The sequence below is a fragment of the Pieris rapae genome, chromosome 23 (assembly GCF_905147795.1).
Source record: "Pieris rapae chromosome 23, ilPieRapa1.1, whole genome shotgun sequence".
Classification (NCBI taxonomy): domain Eukaryota; kingdom Metazoa; phylum Arthropoda; class Insecta; order Lepidoptera; family Pieridae; genus Pieris; species Pieris rapae.
This window is the reverse complement of record NC_059531.1, coordinates 4,620,799-4,646,644: the sequence shown is the minus strand read 5'-3', so window position 1 is coordinate 4,646,644 and position 25,846 is coordinate 4,620,799. Positions and strand designations below refer to the sequence as shown.

The window sequence follows — 25,846 nt, the reverse complement described above, 5'->3', positions numbered from 1 at the left end:
TTTGAGAACTGGCAGTAAGTAGGGTTGCAAATTCTTGCACCCAACACGTGATTCGCCGCCATGTTCTTGCTTGCACATATAACACAATGTGGTGCTTCATTCATTCACATCTGACAGATATGCTACGGCCCACCGTGGGTAAATCAGATATCTAGTTTTTATATCAAAACTTATGCTAACCCATGGATTTATCGCATCCAAATAGCTTTATTAGCCGTTCAATCTAAAGCCTCTTAACTAAACAGCGCCGTTTAACTAGCGGCCTGTTATTCAGCCAGTTGGTCAAACAGCTAGGCAAATGACTTGCATCGATGACGTTTCATTACTTGCCTAAACTGTCAATTTATATTAAATTGAATTTTCTGCCATCTAGCGGTGAGAATCGAAACTCTTTAAACTATCAAAATGGCGTCAAAAAATGGCGCGCAAACCACAATTTTGGTGTCTTACAAAGTTTAGTAAAATGAAAGAGTGTTTTTTTAATTTGAATTTACCTGTGACTGACTGAAGAAATATTCTTTCTATATTTTCATATTCTAAATTTCTGTCAAATAATGACTTTATCGTACAAATGGCCTTAGCATTAGCCAGTTTATTAAATGTTGTAACAAACGCTACAGTTAAGTCTTTCAGGCCGTTAGTTAAACTGCGCTGTTTAGTTAAAAGGCTGGTCTGTACACTGAACGGCTAATTAAACTAGGTGGCTGCGACATCTACATCTTTGTCCAGTTGTTCCAGAAATAATGTTGTCAGGCACAAAACCGATAAAACTCTCTAAATAAAACAATAAATATTAAAATTAATTTATTACTTAAACATATTCGACGTTTACATTAATAAATGGACATTGTGGGTTAATATCTAAAAAAAAAACAAAAAACACTCGGCGTTGGTTTCATAAGCTAATAATAAAGGCTTATATATATAGTTCTGGCCTTATCGAAATATGGCCTCAAAACTTAGTAAATAGATAAATATCGAATGGTCGTGTTTGTCAGTTAATAATCTCAAAGTATTTGGATGGACTCTTGTATGTTTGAATTATGATTTTTAAAGTTAAATTATAAAACAGGACGTAAACGGGCAAAAGGCCACTCCGATGTTAAATGATACCGCCGCCCATGGACACTTTACATTGCCAGAAGGCTCGCAAGTGCGTTGCCGGCCTTTAAAAGAACTCTCATATAAATGATTAGATCGCAATAAACTAACAAACATTAACAAGTTTTCAACACTTTTGAAAACTCTGTCAACTGTAATTAACGCATTTAATTTTAATACGTCAGCTGTCAAAATTTGGCGCCATTTTGGTTGTCATCTTTTAAAATTAGTGTATTTATTAAGATCAGAATCATAACCGACGTCAAAAAAGGGGAGGTTCAATTCAAAAATGTAACTTAAATAATTGATACAAAATATTTGTATTTACATATTTTATTGTACTTTAAATGCAAATGAAAAAAAAAACGTCGAACTTATTTATCTATTATAACTAGCTTAATATTAACTACGACCGATTTTATAACTACCCTCTTTGTGAATTTTGAGACTACCCTCATTTTTAAAAATCGATCGTCAAATCCAACACCTAACAGAACGCAACATTTAAAAGGCTACTTATAAAGTCATCTTAACTTTGAGAATCAGGATTTATATTTGTTATTAGCACTTGTATTTTTAACTGCGTTCTGTTAGCTATAACTTAATTTTTGGTCAGCGGGCTTGATTAAGTCATTTAAATACTTATCGTATGTAACAAATATCAATCAATAATAACCAAAGTTCTTTATTTCTTAATATTAATGATTTAAGGCTATTAAAATACAGTGATCTCCTAATTTATAGAAATTGTATATCTCTGTAATCGGTAATAAGGCTTTCATTTCCATCTATTAGCCAATTACGAAACAATAATCATAATTTTACTTTGTCAAGCCCAACCAATAACTGAGATGGATAAAGGAAGAGAGAAAGAGACAGACATATATGCTGATGACGAAAACACTAGTTACTATAACACTGGTTTGATAATAAAGTCATTCAAGGTTTCTTAGATACCCAGCGTTATATCATTAATAAAGGCCAACGCGTCGAAAGACAAAAGGTCGATGTATCGATAGCCAAAAGGCCAACGCGTCGAAGTCAAAAGGCCAGTGTGTCGTTGGACAAAAGGCCAACCCGTCGATGGTCAAAAGGCTAACGCGTCAAAAGCAAAAACAAACTAGTAATTCCAAACGCCACCAGCATAATAGCTCAAACAGTATTCCGCCTACACTCCCTTCCTTTTAACCGGGATTAGAACCTAGCACGGATGTACACAGCTGCCACGTCGTGGTTGGCGTAACCCAGTCTCTTCGCGTGTTTGAAGATCTCATTCGTAGTGGCGGTGAGGGGCAGAGACTGTTCCAAGGCATCTCCGAGTCCCAGGGCCAATTTCAGGTCCTTCTGCATGTGGCTGAGGGGCTGGTGCGTGGAGTACGACGACTCTATCATTGCTGAAAGTAAAGTTTCGTCGACTTTTATTTACCAAATAAATTTTCACATATTCTAAGGAGACCATTCCTACTGGAGACAATTTTTAATGTCTTTTACAAGATATTAAAATTATTATTTATCGTTTCTTGATCTTGATAGGTCAAATCAAAACCTTTTCCAAAAACCTTTAAATATAAAGTATTACAAGTCCCTTCCACAAATACGCAAGTATCATTTGCACCAAAACTACTAAACCAATTTCGATGTAATTAGACAGTTAATTTATCATATGAATAATCATCCAATTCCACACGAATAAAATTCTTACCTCTTCCTTTGAGTATCAAATGAGGGGAAGCCAGCGGTGTGAGCGCTAGAACATCCAACAAATCAGCCTGGTTCAGCCCCGCCCTGTCAGCGAGAGCCAACCCTTCAGCCAACGCGGCTAAGGAGACTCCACCCACCACTTGCAGTACCGAATTCATTTTTGACGCGTTTCCTATATCGCCTAGAATAAATATATTGAATTTAGTAATACTTCAGCAGTGTTGCGAAATCGTTGCGTTGCGGTCTCTCAACTTTAAATATATAATAATGTACAAACAAAAAAAATCGCTAGTATAAAAATGTCTTTTTCCAGGATTATTATTATTATTCTAGCACTAGCTCAGCTGTATGTACAATCCGGGGATTCCCGCAAAACAGCCTGACGCTGTCGTGGGGGATTCCCCGTCCCATCGCGATCTATTAATAATATCTTTTTTTATTTAATAAATTTATTATTTTAATTAGATTAAAAATACCGTATTAAGGACATAGAACTCACACCAATATTCACGATTACACAGAGACAGTAAAATTATTGGTTGTTAAAGCTAAAAAGAAAATCAGCTGTAAATATAAAAACACAGATGGCGCTGTTGAGAATTTCGTGATATTTTTTTTATCATTTCGTAGAGGTAATAATTTAATCTTAAAGAAATAGAAGTAGTTTAAGTCTTTATACTTAAATGATCCTAATCCTTGGGATTGATTTGCTCCAGTTCAAACAATTTGTATTAAAAACTTGGCGATTGAAAAGAGTGGCGGAAAGTTTCTTGCCAGTTCTTCTTGCCCACTCTACGCCCTTGACTTGCGAACTGGTTGTAAATGTAAATTTACAATTAATTTAATTTTTTGACGTTTATAAGTGTACTTGTTTACCTATATTAATAAAAATATTTTGATTTGATTTGATAAGGGGTTCCGATCGACGGTACTGTAGGTAGCTAGGATATAGGATTTACATATATATTTAAACCAGATAAATGTTTAAACTCATCAACGCCACCACTTGAACATGAAACTGTGTGAAGCAAAAAATAAATAAACAAAAAGCGGACTACTGACTACCAAGGTAAAAGGAATTCTTGCTCATAGCCTTGAAGCAGGATTGGCAGTCGTCGAAGAGGGAGCGGTCTCCCGCAGCCAGGATTATGAGGGTCCCCTCTTCCGCCTGCGTTTTCGATCCTTGTATCTGGAAAAGGATTCAAAAACCACATAAATAAAAGAACAAAAACAAAAATAAATCCAAGCTTTCTGGCAATGTTTGTCCATGGGCGGTGCTATCACTTAACATCAGGTGAGACTCCTATTACATTTTAAAAAGGTCCTCAAATTTCTGTTCGAAGTGAAATTTATTTAAGCGCATGAGGGTAACATCACGAAGATATGCAGCGTTTTTGTCGACGAAAAGAGAGAGAGAGCGATTGAGAGAGAGTGAGAAAGTTATTTCGCGGGGCGGCTGATTTTATCTGTTTCGTGATAATTTTCTCTTTAGACAGTAGGTCAGTCATCCGTGCCTGACGATGTTTTCCTTCACCGTACGAGTGTTAAAATCGAACATTGACATCAAAAGCCAGTGCCTGGGTTCGAACCTACCTCAGGGATGAGGGTCTCACGTAGTCACTAGACCAACAGTGCTGTTCAAGGTCAAACGGTAAAGCATTTGTGATATAGAGTCAGCCACCTTTTTTTTTTAAGGAAAATCTAATAGGGACCTCAAAGTACGTTTGTTTGTTTTTGTAACTAAATATAATTTACAAAATCAGGCATTATATCATATAATAGCATACCAAAAATACCTTTACATCAGCATTTAATGAACGACTCTGATTAAAATTGACATCTCCGGAAAACAATATTAAATGTCTCGGTCCTGATAAGGATATTTAAGAGAATAGAGGGCAAACGGGTTACAGGGTGTTAAGACAGCTCGGAATGCAAGTGCGTTGCCGGCCTTTATGAAGAATTTGGGTGAGAAATTACCTGCGCTTCCAGATACCGTCCCCCCTTTCCGCTGATGGCTTCTACGATATCGTGTGATGTGTCAGAGTCAATGGATGTCATCTCCACGTATCCTTTGCCCTCCAATGTGGGGCAATGGAGCACACCACAGTTCCCGAATACCATCTGAAATTTTAATAATTTTATTATTATTTAAAACAACTTATAATAATAATAAGCCTTTTTATTTCCTGTTTTACAATAGTTGGTAGTTCTTATATTAAATTAACTGAAAAAATTGATTTTGTTAGTTGGATAACATAGATTATTTTAGTAACAGCTATATTATTTATTTATTTATTTATAAAATAACATGAACCCCGGTTTGGTTAAAGGCCTCCTCCAAAGATGCCATTCTTGTCGGTCTTGTGCTACCTTGTGCTGTACCAGTATTTGCCAGCAACTTATATGCAATAAAATGATTTTACATATGTATGTTGTTTTTTACGTTTCATTTTTAACTATAGTTAACAAGTTTTGCATGTGTATTAAATTATTACCATTTTTTAGTCTATGATTATGTTTTCATATACAGTGTAATAATATATACGTGTGTATGTCACTGAACTCCTTTCAAACGGCTGGATCTATTTCTAAATACATACTCCCATGTCTGATAGATTATTTTTAATCCCCTTAAAAGGTTTCGCTTTCTGACATTAAGAGACTGAATGTTACCTGACCTTTAAAAATCAATTTTCATATCGCTCACACGGTATAGATTAACGCCCGAGCCTAATGATCATTACATAATCTAAGATTGAATCAATCTGAGATCTATCTAATCCCCATAACCAAACCCTACGAAGACAACCCATTTTTGGCGACGGATAGATTTTTTTTTTTTTTTAATGGAGCTGCGAACCCACCCCTGACTTTTGCTTATCAGGGTCCTTTTTTGCTGTATTTATTTTGTTCATTCAATTTTTTATTTTTATTTTAATATTGTTATGTTATATTATATTGTGTTTCTTACAGCAGCTTTATGCATTCACATTTACTTAACATTTTACATTTCCTAGTATAGTGTAGTAGTTGCGACGGATAGATTGCAATCTCTTCGCTCATTACGCTCATATTTGATAATCAATATAAACCAAACAAATTAAATAAAATCGTACAGATAATATTAAAATATTCATGTCTATGTTTAAAACATATCAAATAGCTTTTTGATTATTTTAAAAACTGGTGTAAGTTAAAATCTTAAGATATTGGCACAGTTGAACTATCATTTCCATACAAAGGTCTATCCACATACACCGATCTGACCTACCATGGAAAGCTTGTATCGACAGATGGCTATTACAATCCGTCGATTGGTTATTGGCACACCTTTATCAATATTTGGATTGAGGTGTCTATTCCAGATGGTCAAAAATGGATTGAGATAGGTCATTGTGTAATTTCTGACTTATATCCCGTCTTTAACTTTAACCATGTAAACCACCATGCGCTTAAAAGAAGGGATGTTGATCCATCTCTGCAAGTATCTTCCCTAGCTATTTGGAAAAGCGAATGGCCCGGTCTGTGAAAGATGCTGGCTGTGTCAAGTATCCTCACAAACCAACAATGGGCGTATAAGACTCTGCTGTTACCGCATCCCGCATAAGGCGATTGTTGATGGCGCCTTGGGGTTTTAGTGGGTATACACAATAGCGATCCCCACATAACCCTTCCGCATGCATTTCCCCAAGTAAAAAAAAATTTAAACCACCAGACGATTTTTATCACAACTGCACTGCCATAAGTCAATCCCACCTGATGTTAAGTGAGAAGTGACTGACGCATACAAACGAGCCCACGGATCGCCAAAAAGGGGCGTAAGCAAATTTATTTCCATATAACCCTTTACTACAATTTGGTACAAATATGATCCACACCGTTTTTTGATCAATATTACCTGTTTCTATAAATAAATCTTCGTTTTCTGCAAGAAGGATCATAAACGGTACATACGCTTCCATACATAATACTAACATCACCATCTCTGAGTCAATAGCTGCACTAAAAATAAGTTGCAAGTTAGAAGGACATATTGCCCCGCGTGTCTTTTTAAAATTGGTTTAAAGTCGGGGCCGGCGGGATCCATGTTACCTCTTGTGTTACATATTTGACAAGCACATGTAAGAATTTGTTTTATCTTACCTCTTTAGCTGCCTGTGGGTCTGCGACACACGAGAACGTGATGTCAGCTTCTTCGACGACATCGCAGGGCGTCACCGCTATTGTCGCACCAACTTTCTCAAAGTCTTTGCACTGCAACAATACAGTTATTAATCAGTATCACCTTCTATAGATATCTTAAGTCAATTTAATTGTGTATTATTTATTTAGAAATCTAACATGTATTATACAACAAAAACCCATTCTATTATTGATATAGCCATAGATTACATAAAATAATAATAATCTTTATTTATTTTATCACAAAACTACATACATGATAAGTTACAACTATTTATTAATGTATGTAAATAATTGTCATTCTTCTTTTGAGGGATAATAATTGTTGTATTGTTGACTGATGCCTGCTAAAGGTTATAGCACCTGTGTTACATCAGGCCTCCACATCAACAAAAGATAATAAATCATAGAGAATAGACAATTATGGTTATAGTAGGTTGTAAAGTTAACAAAAAAGGAAAATATATTCACTTATCTATATTTATTTATTTATTTGGAAACAAAATAGATACATCTTTACAATAAAAATAGGGTTAAAAATAAAACATAAAATAAACACATTGGAAGTATCCACAATAGGTTTCACTAATATAAAAATATATAGTAATATATACATAAGGAATGTATATATTATATTATAATGAAACCACATGGGGTATGTGTATGTGTGTGTACTGAATTAGTGACATAATAACCTTACACAATTCTAAATTATTAATATAAAACTACCTATTTTGAAAATTATTATCCCTGGGAAATATATTTTTAAAACACTGTCCATACATGCGAAGTCTGAACAGTGTTATAGTTTAATTAATTCAGTGTTAAGTAAGACGATGAAGGAAAAAATATTCGCAGCTTTATTAGACCCATAATAACCCAGACTTGGAAAGTCCTAGATAGATTTTTTTTGTAAAAGTTTTAAAACATCAGCCTTAAAGGCAGACAGGAAATGATATAGTGTACCTGTTTTTTTTTTAAATTTTAAGAGGGATATCAATTGACAAAGCCCTGGTATCAGAAGTTGACCCTGGAAGGGCATACCTTATCATATAATTATGGCTAATAAAAATGTCTGCCACACGAGAAAATCATATAGATATTTTGCTCGCCAGCTCCCTAGTTATAAGTCTTTAAATAGATGATAAAAATATATAAAGCAAGCAATGACATTAAGGATTTGCGCCATTAAAATCAATAAAGTCAATCACGTCATCGAAATCCTTTTACAGCGCCATCTATCAACATACTAGAGAACTAAGCTTCTACAAATGACCACTAGATGTCGCTACGCGTTTCCAAGGCTAGACTGATCAATAGCACGGTGCGCCACGCAACCGACGCGTCAACGACCGCGTCCCGCGACGCCATTTTGATAACGGCGCTTCCCGACACACACGGCGTCATGCACAAGTGAACACAAGGCACCCATCTGCTGAATTTTTACGTTTGCAAAATTTCATTAGTCGTACGACACACATTTTTACTAGGTGAACATGATTAACCAATATTTTAACATCGTGTTGCGTGCTAATATAACATTCATATTGCGATGTGCATTCGAAATTTTTATCTCCGTTCCACTCAAGGTCAATAAAGATTAATACAATAGTCTACACATCGTTGGACAGAGAATTATTTGTTCCGTACGTGGCCGATGGAGTAACCAATATGTTTCGTATGACAGACAAAACAAATGAAGGTCATATGAATACATGATTATTCTAAACATCGAAATGCTGAGTAAGCAAATAAAAAATTTAGTAAGTAAATGAAATTCGATATTAAAAATATGCTTATTGAAGCATGTAGGTATAAGTACTAATTCAAATAATTTATATGACTTGTACAATATATTAACATTTTTATTTATACTTTAAAACACTTTTTGGAGTGATTATAATAAAATTTAGCAAAGATTTTCATCAAACGATTGACCAATTTAAGTTGTTAAAGAAATAATGAATTAGTAATTTAAAGTGTCCATTTATTCTGACTCAAAATGAGACATTGGTTTAAGGTAAAATATTATAAGTTAATTATTAAGAAAATTTAGTTGGCTCAAAAGTACTCAACGAATTACAAAAGGTACCAAAAATGTTAAGTAATATGTATATGTATCTGTAGAACACATTTGATTATAATACAGATGACGTTTTCAAATAAGAATAAAACTCTTGGTATGGTGTTTTTATATTCAAATTTTCCCACACTTTATTTCATGGACACCAGGATTCGTAATTGTGAAAATGGACAAAACGGGACATCTGGTCCCGATAGTTTTATAGGCAACATTAATAAAACATTTTAAATACATCAGGTGTATGCACAATTATAGTTAAACAAAAGGATACAATGTATGTACATTCTATCCTTTTTATATACATTCTCCAAGTAAACAATGAAGACGTATCAATTGCTTATAATAGCGACAGTCAGAAACAATTACATATGAAAGTGAAATTCCTACATATTTTTATCCATTTGATGTTGTCTTTGTTGTTTGTTGGAATACTCGTTTGGAAAACAAACGGTCATCTCAAGATAAATACATTCCAACGTCGATTTCAGTTAATAAAATGAAATTTTAGTTGTGTGACGTAGTCTGCATTCATTATAAATTAACAATTAATTGACCGCCTGTTGCCAAAATTCTCACAATTCTTCAAGGCATGCTTTTCACTGTGTATTTTATATTGCGGAATACTCTCCCACTCTTCTGCAATGACTCTTCTTAGCTACATGACATATTGTTGATCACATCTTACTCGTCACTTCAGAACATGTAGAATGTTCTTTCTTCTTCATGCAACACAAGGCAAACCAAACTATTTCTAATTCCTTGTTCTAAATACAAACTTTTTACGTAACTCACTTAGTTTATTACATAGATTTCTCTTTTATATTAAATATATTTTAGTCATCAATGCACCTTACAATTTGCGATATTAAGGCATCTTCCTGATCACTCTCGCTCACTTTGTTTCGATTTAGGTTTTGTGTATAATGTAATTGTTTAGATATTGTATAATAAGCACTTGTAGAAATACTGATAAGCAAATAAATAAACAAGGCTCCATTGGATTAGGCATGTCTGCGTTGAGACAATGTCATTCAGTGCACGTTTCTTTTCCCCAACTTAATAATATTTAAGTATCTTAGCGCGAAAACTGAATCCACAAACCAAACCATACCAGCATTTATTAAGACTTTCGATGCTAAATATCGTATGTATGTCCAATAATTTTTTCAACACACCGACATTATTTTTGATAAAAAACCAATTAGCAACCTTATTCCACCCATAGGTGACGAACACGGTATAAAAAGTAAATTGAACCTCCTGCCCGTTTGCCCCCTGTTCTATAAAAAAAAACCTTTTTTAAGCGTGATATATTTAATAATAAATAAAAAGTATTTATTCATTTAAAGTACATGTGCATTAAAATGTGTAAGAATTGGGAACCCTTATAAGTCAAAAATACCTGTGTAGGGTTCCTAGCCCGCCATAACAAACCTAATTATAAATTTCTTAACATATAGTTGGAAATAATTTATATACATTTTTTTTTCAACTGTTATCAACACGCCTGCGTGCGTGAGTGAGTGAGTGAGTCAGAGAGTGAATGAGGTAAGTGTGTATTTAAGATACTAATAGCCCAAACTCAGCGGTACATCGACCTTCAGGGTTTACTGGAAGTCAATGTTCCTGAAGATTTGGCAGAAGCAAATATTTACAGAGATCTAAGGCAACAGATCCATTTAATGATCGAAGCGATTGAAGGCCATCCATTACGACAGACTATAAACACTTTCACTATAAACTTTGATATTAAGTTGTTCAAAACTAGCTACTTCCGTCTAAGTACTCTACTACTCTACAAATTATAAAGTCAATGTGCCTTTAAAAATTTAATCACCTGCCTAACTTTGCTGACTCAGGCTTTCTTAGTTTCATAAGGCTAAATCGTCAAAGTTACGCAATAGTCACATGCAGGCAGTTCAATATTTTATTTATAGGCAAAGTCGGAAATCATTTATTCATATAGATAACACTGTACACTTATGAACGTCGGACATAGAAATATACATCAAATGCTTCCAATTGAACCCAGGCTGTGCACCAATGAACTTTTAAAGATCATATTTAAATGTAATAGGCAAGTAGGTGATCAGTCTCCAGTAAGTATTGGACATTTGATAATCGATTTAAATCAAATAAAACCGTACAAATAATATTAAAATATACATGTCTATGTTTAAAACATATCCAATAGCTTTTGAATTATTTTAAAAGCTGGTGTAAGTTAAAATTTTAAGATAGGATATTGGCACAGTTGAACTATCATTTTGATACAAAGGTTTACACATGAATAGCTTGTATCGACAGATGGCTATTACAACCGTTCGATTGGTTATTGGCACACTTTTATCAATACATGTCTATCTCAGATGGTCAAAAATAGATTGAGATAGGTTATTGCGAAAGTCCGCATTTTACATTCGCTTGAACGGTGAAACGCGAGGAAACCGGCTTGCCTTTGACCCAAAATATCGACGGGGTGCGTCAAGCACAGGACGCTCTACTTTTCTATTAGTTTATCATGAAACAGATACAGAAATCTGTGGCCCAGTTCGAAAATCACCTTAACGTCCACCGTTCCACAATTGCGCGTTTTTCAAGGCAGTTTTTTCCGCGAACCACCACTTTGTGGAACCATCTGCCGACTGAAGTATTTCCGAACCAATTCGACTAAGGGTCCTTCAAGAAAGGTGCGTACAAATTCTTAAAAGGCCGGCAAGGCACTTGCGAGCCCTCTGGCGTTGAGAGTGTCCATGGGCAGCGGTATCACTTAACATCAGGTGAGCCTCCTGCCCGTTTGAACCCTGTTCTATTAAAAAAAAAGCCGCGCCATTGATCCCATTGACCCAGTAACCGTTAAGAAATCACTGTAGACGTCACTGTCTATGAAACATATTTACATATATAATGTCTGGCTTTCATAGCGATTACACTATATCTTTGTTACATAATATATCTATTATAGTTATGAAACAATAACGGCAAAGTGAGTCATTTGAGAAAAATATATCATTTGCATGCCTATTTTTATGTGGCCGGTTGTGTGGATTTTTATAATTGATCGTTATAAATGTACCACTTTTGCTGTAGTGGTTATACAAAAGGGTGGTTAAAAGAAATAGGCAGTAGTGTATTAACATTGGAGTTACCAATACGACTAACGTAAGATACTTAATGCCTCCGACGACTACATAGTCGGGGAATTGTCTAGAAAATATTAAAAAAAAATGTACCACTTTCTTGCAAATAAATGATTTATTATTATTCTTAGGGTCTGTTTCACAGTATCCGGATAAGTTCCAAATAAGCTATTTATTACTTATTGGTAGGATACTAGAGTACTACTAGTAGAGGAGGACACTATTCTTGCGTTTCACGACTGTCAGATATCGCTATTCGTCATGAAACGCGAAGTTTCTTTGTCGGAACTTTTATCTTTCGAATAATTTATGTGTTGCATAGATATTTGGTACTTTTTCCATACATTGTGAAACAGACCCTGGATTCTTATTAAAAACATAATTCATTTCGACGTCTAGTGCTTTAGTTTAACAAGAGTTTAGAACGATTTAAGACTCATTAGTGATTATAAAACCTATACAATTTTTTTGTGAAAGGCTGGGCCAATTTCTATCGCGTCAAATCTGGTGGAACTAAAGCTAAATATACTTTGACTGTATACAAACTAACTGCTGTGGTCCCTGGCAGAATGACCAGCGCTGTTGACCACGTCAGCTCCACAGCATAATCGGAGCCAGGACCAATTACAACCCCACACACATTAAAATGTACCTTATTCATAATTATTTTTTTTTATTATTATTATTCTGTGTGTGTTTCGTTAGTAATAAATGTGACGTATGTCAGTCATAGAGTAACAGGTTCTTTCTCTGACCCGATCCATACTTCAAGAAAAGAGCGTACCAATTCTTAAAAGGCCGGCAACGCAATCGCGAGCCGTCTGGCATTGAGAGTGTCCATGGGCGGCGGTATCACTTAACATCAGGTGAGCCTTTAGCCCGTTTGCCCCCTGTTCTATTAAAAAAATAATAATAAAAACTTGCTTAAGAAACACATATAGGTGGTATACGAGAGAAAGTTTAAAGTTTTAAAGGAACCGTAGATATAGGTTCCTTTCACCGCGTTAGAACAATGTAACCTCTTGCAGAGCTGTCAGAGATAAAAAAATAATTAATTCACACACACTCTCTAATATTGACGCAATATCAAAATCGAATTGAAATTAAACATTCAGCACTCCCTTATAAAGCCTAATGACGTCATTGAACGAAGAACAATTTGCTTGAACCACGTACGTAAGGATACATTTGATCTATTGTCTATGATTAATAAAGTTAAGTTATGACCCAGACACACTGCCAAAGGATTTGCGATTGCATTGCCGGGATTCATGATTCGGAACCTAAGTCATTCAAAAATGAGAATGTATAAATAAAGAAATAAAAAAGAGAAAAACCAAATTTAAAAAAAATATTTTTTAAACCTGTTACTTAAAAAACCAATTTTGTACATAAAAACTCACAACAAATTGGTTTTTATTAAATATATTACATATCTAGACAAGACAGTTCAATCCTAGGAGTCTCTTCTCTTTCTCTTAGCATAATATACCAGTTTCATCAAATTGGCAATTTTAACATACAAAAAAAAATTGGTTCTAGACATGATAACTCAACTATTCACATTGCCAGAAGGCATGCAAGTGCGTAACCTGCCTTTTAAGAATTGGTAAACTCTTCGAAGGACGTTACATCGAATTGGTTCGGAAATACTTCAGTGGGCAGCTGATTCCACTTAGTGGTTAAGAACTGCCTTTACAAACACTCAGTTGTGGAACGACGAATGTCGATGTGAGATGGATGGTTCCATGTCTCATCTTCGTGTTCTGCCTTGACTTCGCATAATAGATTCAGCTGCTTAGTCAATGACACAATATTATTGACAATACTAAATGTTGTCTCCGATACTATCGACATATTAAATGACATATATATGTATGTTCGCAAAGTGAATTCACCGTAGCGATATTGTGTAAATTATTATGTGTCTAATTTTTATGTTACATTATTATGGGATATACATTACATGGGGAGAAATTAGCTGTGCCAAAAATAAATTTAGAATTATTTCGGAAAAACGCCTTCTGTATGGCAATTAAAATTTACAATAGATTACCGAAAGAACTTAAAGATCTTCCGACAAGAATCTTTAAAAAGCGACTTAGTGCATTACTTTTAGAAAAAACGTACTACTCAATAAACGATTATTTGTGTGAGACATGGTAATTTATATAAATTTAATTATGTATGATAATTGACTTAATTGATATGAATCTGACTAATAATGTAAAATCTAAACTAAGATAAATTTGCGCGCCACTGTGTGTGGCAGAATATGCGAACGACTGACAATTGTACCACCTTGACATTTTGTACCATATTCGTGCAATTAATAAATTATTATTATTATTATTATATTTTTATTAAATGTTTCTCCACATTGTCGTATTGGCATAGGCTGTAAAGATGTTTGAAATAAATATAGCGCTGTATCTATTCATAGATTTTACAAGATTACAACCGATACTCATCCTTAAGACTCTAACATACGCCGATGACTTTGAGGATTTGACCTCTACTACAAACAATAATTTACTAACGCCATCTAGTCTAACAAAATAGTGAATAGTCTAACAAAACTACGTGAATACGAAACCAATTATTAGCTAAATATATTTATAAATAAATATTGGTCTAGAAAAAATGGTGGCTGCCAATTATTTAACTAGTACATACATGATTTTTTTACATGTTTAATTCGTTCTGAGGTTAAAACTTTTTAATGTCAGTATTGCTAAAATACCGAAACCGAGTCATCATCATCAGCTGACGATGGACTCTGATGGTTGGTACTGGATCTCGAGGATGGTAAGCAGTAGACATACCGTCATTGAGCTCGTTGTAATCAGCTCAGCGAAACGATACTAGAAATGTGACTATATGAACCTGATGATGGACTCCGAAGGTGAGTAGTGGATCTCGAGGATGGTAAGCAGCAGACATACCGTCATTGAGCTCGTTGTAATCAGCTCAGCGAAACGATACTAGAAATGTGACTATATGAACCTGATGGTGGACTCCGAAGGTGTGTAGTGGATCTCGAGGATGGTAAGCAGCAGACATACCGTCATTTAGCTCGTTGTAATCAGCTCAGCGAAACGATACTAGAAATGTGACTATATGAACCTGATGATGGACTCCGAAGGTGTGTAGTGGATCTCGAGGATGGTAAGCAGCAGACATACCGTCATTTAGCTCGTTGTAATCAGCTCAGCGAAACGATACTAGAAATGTGACTATATGAACCTGATGATGGACTCCGAAGGTGTGTAGTGGATCTCGAGGATGGTAAGCAGCAGACATACCGTCATTTAGCTCGTTGTAATCAGCTCAGCGAAACGATACTAGAAATGTGACTATATGAACCTGATGGTGGACTCCGAAGGTGTGTAGTGGATCTCAAGGATGGTAAGCAGCAGACATACCGTCATTGAGCTCGTTGTAATCAGCTCAGCGAAACGATACTAGAAATGTGACTATATGAACCTGATGGTGGACTCCGAAGGTGTGTAGTGGATCTCGAGGATGGTAAGCAGCAGACATACCGTCATTTAGCTCGTTGTAATCAGCTCAGCGAAACGATACTAGAAATGTGACTATATGAACCTGATGATGGACTCCGAAGGTGTGTAGTGGATCTCGAGGATGGTAAGCAGCAGACATACCGTCATTTAGCTCGTTGTAATCAGCTCAGCGAAACGATACTAGAAATGTGACTATATGAACCTGATGGTGGACTCCGAAGGTGTGTAGTGGATCTCGAGGATGGTAAGCAGCAGACATACCGTCATTTAGCTCGTTGTAATCAGCTCAGCGAAACGATACTAGAAATGTGACTATATGAACCTGATGATGGACTCCGAAGGTGTGTAGTGGATCTCGAGGATGGTAAGCAGCAGACATACCGTCATTTAGCTCGTTGTAATCAGCTCAGCGAAACGATACTAGAAATGTGACTATATGAACCTGATGGTGGACTCCGAAGGTGTGTAGTGGATCTCAAGGATGGTAAGCAGCAGACATACCGTCATTGAGCTCGTTGTAATCAGCTCAGCGAAACGATACTAGAAATGTGACTATATGAACCTGATGATGGACTCCGAAGGTGAGTAGTGGATCTCGAGGATGGTAAGCAGCAGACATACCGTCATTGAGCTCGTTGTAATCAGCTCAGCGAGACGATACTAGAAATGTGACTATATGAACCTGATAATGGACTCCGAAGGTGGGTACTGGATCTCGAGGATGGTTAGCAGTAGACATACCGTCATTGAGCTCGTTGTAATCAGCTCAGCGAGACGATACTAGAAATGTGACTATATGAAGCTGATGATAGACTCCGAAGGTGGGTACTGGGTCTCGAGGATGGTAAGCAGCAGACATACCGTCATTGAGCTCGTTGTAATCAGCTTAGCGAGACGATACTAGAAATGTGTTATATGAACCTGATAATGGACTCCGAAGGTGGGTACTGGATCTCGAGGATGGTAAGCAGTAGACATACCATCATTGAGCTCGTTGTAATCAGCTCAGCGAGACGATACTAGAAATGTGACTATATGAACTTATTAATATTTAATATTAAATAAATATTAGGTAATATTTACTATAATACCACTATATTTCTTTGAGTTTATTGAAAAAATAATCAATTTCAACGATTCGTCTTCCAGTTGAAATTTTAAATATTTTTCTTGGTTCTGAAACCTACGAGTGCAGCATGTTATATCTAAGCCCGAAAATGAAATCAGAGTCAATCAGACCCAGTACCCACCTTTGGAGTCCACCATCAGGTTCATATAACACATTTCTAGTATCGTCTCGCTGAGCTGATTACAACGAGCTCAATGACGGCATGTCTACTGCTTACCATCCTCGAGATCCGGTCCCCACCTTCGGAGACCATTATCAGGTTCATATAGTCAAATTTCTTGTATCGTCTCGCTGAGCTGATTACAACGAGCTCAATGACGGTATGTCTACTGTTTACCATCCTCGAGACTCAGTATCCACCTTCGGAGTCCATCATCAGGTTCATATAGTCACATTTCTAGTATCGTTTCGCTAAGCTGATTACAACGAGCTCAATGACGGCATGTCTACTGCTTACCATCCTCGAGATCCGGTCCCCACCTTCGGAGACCATTATCAGGTTCATATAGTCAAATTTCTTGTATCGTCTCGCTGAGCTGATTACAACGAGCTCAATGACGGTATGTCTACTGTTTACCATCCTCGAGACTCAGTATCCACCTTCGGAGTCCATCATCAGGTTTATATAGTCACATTTCTAGTATCGTTTCGCTAAGCTGATTACAACGAGCTCAATGACGGTATGTCTACTGCTTACCATCCTCGAGATCCAGTACCCACCTTCGGAGTTCATCATCAGGTTCATATAGTCACATTTCTAGTATCGTCTTGCTGAGCTGATTACAACGAGCTCAATGACGGCATGTCTACTGCTTACCATCCTCGAGATCCGGTCCCCACCTTCGGAGACCATTATCAGTTTCATATAGTCAAATTTCTTGTATCGTCTCGCTGAGCTGATTACAACGAGCTCAATGACGGTATGTCTACTGTTTACCATCCTCGAGACTCAGTATCCACCTTCGGAGTCCATCATCAGGTTCATATAGTCACATTTCTAGTATCGTTTCGCTAAGCTGATTACAACGAGCTCAATGATGGTATGTCTAATGCTTATCATCCTCGAGACTCTGTACCCACCTTGGGAGTCCATCATCAGGTTCATATAGTCACATTTCTAGTATCGTCTCGCTGAGCTGATTACAACGAGCTCAATGACGGTATGTTTACTGCTTGCCATCCTCGAGACCCAGTACCCACCTTCGGAGTCCATCATCAGGTTCATTTAGTCACATTTCTAGTATCGTCTCGCTGAGCTGATTACAACGAGCTCAATGACGGTATGTCTACTGCTTACCATCCTCGAGATCCAGTTGGGTACTGATTCAGATTCCATCAGGTATCAGGTTCAGCAACTTATTTTACTTGGTTGTACAAGTTGCACTTGAAACTTGACAACTCTAAATTTGAGTTTTGTTTGGGTAGGTACTTATATACATATACTTATAACATACAATAATTTCCGAAGTTCATGTCCTCGCCTCACTTGATATTTCTTTTTATATTTTGGCATTTCTATAAAAATCCGCGGGTAAAAACTAAAATACGCAAATATTTAATTATTATTGGCTTCGACACACAAGCGTAGTCCTCCCGTCGCAAAGCGTTGAGGTGGACTGAAGACAGGCCGCATGCAGGGCTCGCGGGTGTGAAATTGCGGAGGGAAGCCCATTGCGCTTGAGTTTATTTACCTTTTATTACTTTCCATGCCCAGGAAACGAATTAATACAAATTTTTTTTTATCAAAATAATAATATATGCTATATCTAATAATACGTGTAAGATTAAAATAAATCGCATAAACCGTTTTGGAGCGAATTTGTAATTTATGTCTAATCTACGGTTCGATGGTAAATTTTTTTTGGGAAATTGGTATTGCTTTTATCTTTTTTGATTTTATCAATCGATACAGTAGGCTTCAACCCACAATATATATTTTTTTCAAATGCATATGAGCAACAGTTCTTCCAACAATTTAATTTAAACTAGGGCTAGTTGACCGATTTGAGCACTGTTCAAGCCTTAAGAGGATCTGCTTCGGATTATGACGCTCATATTACTGTTTCATTGTATATGTTGATTTAGTAATTCAATTTCAAAGATAATTTATTCATGTAGGTAACATAATGTACACTTATGAACGTCAAAGAAGAAATATACACTGAATGCTTCTAATTTTACATGCCAATTCACAAATCAAGGACTGAGAAGAAGAAGAACTGGCACTAAACTCTCCGCCACTCTTTTTAATCGCCTATTATTACGCATTTGTAAAACCAACTAGGTTCCAGAAACACTCCTTATATCGAAATTGTTTAAATTCCAAGCAAAATTAGAGAAATATCACTGAATAAATTTAAAATTCTCGCTAAATGTAATTTAATCAATATAGCGTTTCAAAAATTTTACGATTTTTTTATTGATACTAATCCTTGGAATTGATCCAGTTCAAACAATTTGTATGACTAACGGACTTGGGAACTGGCAGTTTATGTAAATTTCGACATCAATCAAATCAAAGTAACATCTTTTCTGTTGATATGTACTTGTTTACCTATATGAATAAAGTTTTTCAAGTTCGAGTTTAAAGAACCCATATCACTCAACGTTACAATGTCACATGATAATGATGATTATTTATAACTTTGAAGTCAACAATTTGTCTTTTTTTATAGAAAACTGTACCCATTTAAGTGGTTGCGCTGCCGGCCTTTGAAGTAGGAAGGAGTATGCTCCCTTTTTAAACAAGAGGTCTCATAGTAGGAAACTCCCAGTAGTCTAATTGAATTTATAAGGTGTAGAAAAAACATATGTGCAATTCACACGTGATAATAGTGAAATCTTCAAAATTGTTTTGAAATCTATGGAATGAAGACGAATGTAATTTTAATTTTTAAGTTTTATACCAAATATAAATTTTGATAAAAACTAAAATATTCCTATCTCATTTTCTCCCACGTAAAATCTCACGAATTTATGTGTCTGTCTTTTTTTACGATCGCTTTTTAGTTTCATAGACTTTCAAGGCTAAACAAGTTTTCACTTCAAAATATATTTTGTCGGAAACGAAAAACAACACGGTGTCTTTTGTTTTATTGGCTTAATATAGATTTCCTAAGAAAACTGTTTAAACAATATATATGTTCGCATGTCACATTAACTACTAACCAAAAACTATAAAATTACTATCTATCTAAATTTATTTAGATAGATAGTAATCCTTTATTTATTAATCTATCTAAATATGTGAATACGGATAAATGTAATCTCACATGTTTGTTTGCCAGGATTATCATTGTATTAATCATTACAAGATTAGATAATATCTGTATGTAATGTAGCGAGACGAATGGCGCGTAATTTTGATTTTAAGCCAGGATGACCATTGTCCCTAGACAGTATAATATAGATTCATTTAAGCGGCAGCTAAACAGGCATTTCCTGACAGGGGAGCCCTCCACTAGGCAAGATCACACTAACATCAGATAAAACTATGCCCAAACATGTGCAGTTTTGCTTAATACAAAACAAATGTCGCATCAGTTGTTAGTCTCTTTTCTTAGCCGGCGGCTGAAATTTGAACTACCGTCGCCATTTTGGTGCGTACAATAAATAATTTTATCATCTACCCACATCTAATAAAAATCCTAATCTTATATCTTTAAACGAGCAATTTTTATATATATATATAATTGGAATCTCGGAATCGGCTCCAACGATTTTCATGAAATTTAATATACGGGGGGTTTCGGGGGCGATAAATCGTTCAAGCTAGGAATCATTACTAGAAAATGTCATTTGATTCGTGTTTTAATCAACTTAAACATAGAATTGCTCTTTTAAAGATGTCAGTCACATAAATATTTAACATTTGTTTCATCATTTTATTAGTATGTTTAAGTACGAATACGTACTTAAATGTAATTTCAAAAAAACACAATTTATATCCAGGTACTAAATATTTAAATAATATAAATAAATATAATATAAATAAAATAAATTTGCCCCAGTTCAAACAATTTCTCTGACTCAGAACTTAGCGATTATAAAGAGTCGTGAAAAGTTTCTTCCCAGTCCTTCTTGCCCGCTCTACGGCCTTGACTGGTAGTAAATGTAAATTTAAAATCAATTTAACTTTCCTAATGACGTTATGTGTACTTGGTTACTTATATGAATAAAGTTATTTTGCTGTTTGACTTTAATTTTGTAGTCCTTGATTTAATAAACCTCCAACTTATGTTTCAAAATTGTCTCATATGTAATAAAAATAAAATAAATATTTAGAATTGTGTATTACTGATAATAGGATTAATATGTAATCAAATGATTATCACCAAATTTTCCATTCATTGAACGATAAATCATATCTTGGGTTGAGGAAAAATAAGTTCATTTGCTTTGACGACGGATCTCTACGGATTTATACTAAGCATTTGACACCGTTGCTCCATACTACAAGTTCTCTTTTGAATTTGAATTATCACACCTGGAAAGTGTAGTAGCCGCTCACATAATCAAAAAAGAAGACAAAATATATGGTCTCGACCACATGATCGACAATGTTTTATTGTGACGATTTATTATCTGATGATGAACAAAAAGAAATTATGTAAAAAGCGATGTATTTTATTTTCTAAATTGTTATATTTCATACTTCTATCATTTCAACTACATGATGTATTGAAAATACATAAAAAATAAAATTGCTCATGTTTAAAACACTCGGTATTCAATATAGATAGATAGATACTATAAAATACATTAAACATAAGTTGACTTCATCTTAATTTGCGACGTCTAATGTTTTGTCTGTCTAATTAAAAATACGACTACAGTAACTGTTAAGAGAATAAAATAAACTTTAAACGCATTATGAAATCGCATAATGCAGTTAGATTGCAGTTCATTTGCGTAAGAACTTGGTCGGGTCGAATAATCTCAGACAGTGGAACTAGTGCGGCAAACACGCAAACTTATAAACCTGTCTCAACGATATTGTTATATTTATTTTCCTACCACATATTACACACAATAATAATAAAATAAATCAGTGGCGCTACAACCTCATTAGGTCTTGGCCTCAGATTTCTGAATCTGTTTCATAAATCTAATAGGCAAGTAGGTGATCAGCCTCCAGTGAGACACACGATGTTTTCCTTCACCCTTCGAGCAAATGTTAAATGCGCACATAGAAAGGAAATTCCATTGGTGCGAGTGTGATGCCGGCCTTTTAAGAATTTGTACACTCTTTTCTTGAAGGACCCTAAGTCTAATTAATCTAATACTGCAGCCTAGAACTTATTAATAATACTAATAATTATTCAAACTGCTCCCTCATCTCTCTTAAATATATTAGTAATACAAATCTACTCTCTTTCGACTCTGATTTTTTTTAAGTAGTAGTTTTAAATTCTTAGTATTATTTGTTGCTTTTTAATGTCAAATTTCAGTTTTTTTAATTTTATTCTTTTTTTTCAAATGTATCTTTGTCTTTTAATGCGTTTGCTTGTTTTCGGTTCTTTATACATATTGTTAATCTATGTAATCTGTTTTGGCTTTCTGTATTGTATTAGTATTTTGTATAATAATATGTATTAAGTAAGCTGTTAGATTACTTATAATGAAATAAATAAATTTAAAAATAATTTCGCACTTTACCCTTAAACGGATTGACGTCAACGAATGAGTAACGTTCTTCTGCAGACTTTTCCTTCCCAAATCGTCTTACAAAATTAATAATCAAATGATATTTTAACATCATTATATAGCTTCGGTGCGTGTCTCATCTAGACGGCTTGATCGATTTTTGTAAAACTTTCTGTGCGCAGTGGATTCTTAATTTAGATAATAGTTTGGACGTGATGTCTGACGACGACAGCGACTGGTATTTTTATAATTATGAGCTCCTTACAAACAGTTTGCTTACAAAAAAGTACGTGCATACAAAGCGCACATGTCAGGAGTGAAAATTCTTTATAAATTAAATATTACTAATTTAAAAGCCCCAATAGATGATCATGTACCAGTATATGATCCCTCCATGCATTTGTATACGTACACTGTTAACACACTGTACGTATATAGCTAATGATAATATAAATAAATAAAAAATCTGCGTTTACTGCACATCTTCGTGAATTTTAATCCGTAAAAATTACCCTCATGCGCCTAAAGAAGTTCCACACAGCGATAGGGCGCGGAAAAAATATGCCTCAAAAACGCTCCGTTGTGAAACGACCAACGTCTAGTTAGTACGGGTGGAATTTCATATTCAGTCTCGAAGTCACAAAACTCAGCTGGAGGTATTGATCCAAACAATTCCTCTGAACACTCTTTAAACTTGTAGAGTTAATTGCCAGTTCTGATCCGTTGTCAGATTTAAGAACTGGCAGTAAATTTGAATTTAGAAACTTTCTTGTACTTGGCTACCCCATGAGGCTACCTGATAATGTAAACGCAATATCCCGAAGTCAAATACAGAAAATCCTTACCCTAACCCAATAACCAAGACACAAACGGACGATGATATAATTGAGGCACTCCATAGTTGTATGTGACGTCATTCGATTGTTATTGTACGATGGGTACAAACGGAAATCAAGTATACGAAAACAATACACAGCATATAGCAGATAATAGATGTTCCATCTTTATTTATTAATGAACCAATAATTTTTGACAAATAGGTCGATTACGTAAGCACTATAGGGGGGAGGGGGGGAGTTCTTTGATTTTCTTATTTGGTGATTACGTCAACAGTAATTATTTATTTATTTTTACATATTATCCACACATTTCATTTATTTATTTCGTATTCCTACAGCTAAATTCCCTTTGATTAGTGCTTAGGAGAAAACAAGTGAGGACGGTGACTGATTAGTGTAGGTGATTAGTTGTCTGCGTAGTAAAGTGATTAGAAGCGTGTTCTATTCTTTGCGAGTGAACTGCGAGTAGTGACGTCACGTGCACCCCCCCCCCCCTTCACTCGCAGCTTGCCTGCCTAACTATATTATGACAACTGCATTCACTTAATAAAGCCATTACAAAACATTGGACACCACTTGCACTACACACCTGCACTAATCAATTACTAATTACTTGCACGCGCACTAATCAAAGTGAATACAGGCATTTACATAAATTATTATACATATAAGTAACAAACAGATACACTTAGATTATAGCCAGAGATGGAATACATCATACATTTTACGAAAACAAACGAGAATTATTCAATACATTTAACTAAGTGGTACCTAATTTGGCTCTGTAGTGTGATGGTGTAAAAGTGAGTATAGGTACGTGAAGGTGTGTGTGGGATATGCTCATGATGCAGATGATTTCTATGCTTGAAAACGAATTGCATTTCTTTCAACTAATATGAACTTAATTGAATAGCAATAAAGTTCAAATTGACTCTACATTTTAGTTAGAAAACTAAACATGGGCTGTTTTTTTATAATTTCCCGGAAATTATTCGATTTTTTTTGCCGTCACCAAACTTGGGCTTCAACGAACATTTAAAAAAATGGTAAAATAAGTACAGGCGTTGTTGAGTTATGCGCTCACCAACACATTTTACAATTAATTTTTATATTATAGATGTGTGTTATAAAATAAATAAACAAAATTATTCATCGGTATGAGATTTCTGTTTATATTTAGCATTAACGTTGCATTTTTCCTTGATTACACAAACTTGTTAGCGTGTTCTTCCCATATTAAGTGCATTCGGTTTAATCGTCCGTTTGTTGGTTTAAAATTGTTTGGATTACACGTGATGATGAGCATGAATTGTTGCAGGTAGAGTGTGGAGAGTATTGCCAGCTCTTGCTACGCCCTTGACATGGGAATCGATACTCAATTTAAATTAAGAACCTGTTTTATATTTAAATTTCGGGTAAGACACAAAAACAAACGACTTTGATGGCTGGAAATCTCACACAGTCCGTTTCACAAGGCATTTTCTTTTGCGAACTAGCGAACTGTGGAAGCGACTCCCTATGGGGGGTCGATATGCGAACGACTGACAATTGTACCACCTTGACATTTTATACCATATTCGTGCAATAAATAAATTATTATTATTATTATTATTCCTTGAGAGCTACGATTTCCTACTAGAATACTCTCCATGGTAAATGCGGTAGAAGATGCCCACCCCACATCTCTACGCAACGCCAAAGGATCAAGCCGCTCGGAGAGAGATTGATCGTCAACGATTCGAACCGCTCTTCGTTGAATACGGTCAAGTGGCGTGTTTAATGTCTTACCTGATCGTTAGATACGTCGATCTTAGATCAACTAGCCTTTGTTATGAGGCAGTGACAAAAACTTGTTTTTAAACTAACAAAAACTTTATTTAAAATTATGCTTACAAAAACTAGCGTTCAAATGGGAATATGGAATGGAAGTGTCTTTCAAAGGATCGGGGCTTGATACTTAAAGGTTTTGGTCTTGTCGTTTAAGAGTAGGGATACATTAAGTGGAACAAACTAATTAATCTTAACTTATAACGTAAACAGACGGTTAACTTATACAAGGTAAAGAAATAGTAATTAGGTAAATAGAAATATTAATAATATAGTGGGGACCACATAACATCTTTACACATGATACCAATACTACCTTGCGCATTAGCTTCTGTTAAAAAAAACAGTGAATTGTCTATTACTACTGTATAGCACAGAATTTTACTAATTACACATTACATACTGTGTCGTAAGTAGGTCTCACACGCGAATTGCGTTACCGGTTATAACCTACTTTTCCGTGTGTTCAGTTTAAATGTGTCAAGAAATAGGGCTGTGTAAGGTTAAACGCGCACAGGTTACTTTTATCACCATTACATTAGTCTTCGTAATTGTCACGTTGTTTCTAAAGTGGAGGCGCTCGAATCAAAGTCTCATTTGCCGATATGGAAGAGACGGTTTTTATCATAGAGTGCTAGTGTCTCTTTTTCACTTCTTTAATCATGATGTGA

General features: G+C 35.2%; 1 protein-coding gene across 2 annotated transcripts in view; it reads right to left on the bottom strand.

The window, feature by feature from the left end:
- Positions 1-791: 791 nt before the first annotated feature.
- The window catches only part of LOC110998244 (putative oxidoreductase GLYR1 homolog), a 53,867-nt gene continuing 28,812 nt past the window's right edge, over positions 792-25,846 (bottom strand). For both annotated transcript variants that reach the window (XM_022266787.2, XM_022266788.2), the window contains exons 8-12: positions 6,949-7,059; positions 4,783-4,926; positions 3,865-3,991; positions 2,804-2,983; positions 792-2,495 (exon numbers count right to left, since the gene is read on the bottom strand). In XM_022266787.2, coding sequence (XP_022122479.2) covers positions 2,296-2,495; positions 2,804-2,983; positions 3,865-3,991; positions 4,783-4,926; positions 6,949-7,059 — 762 coding nt within the window. In that variant the 3' untranslated portion in view covers positions 792-2,295. The remainder of the gene's footprint in view (positions 2,496-2,803; positions 2,984-3,864; positions 3,992-4,782; positions 4,927-6,948; positions 7,060-25,846) is intronic.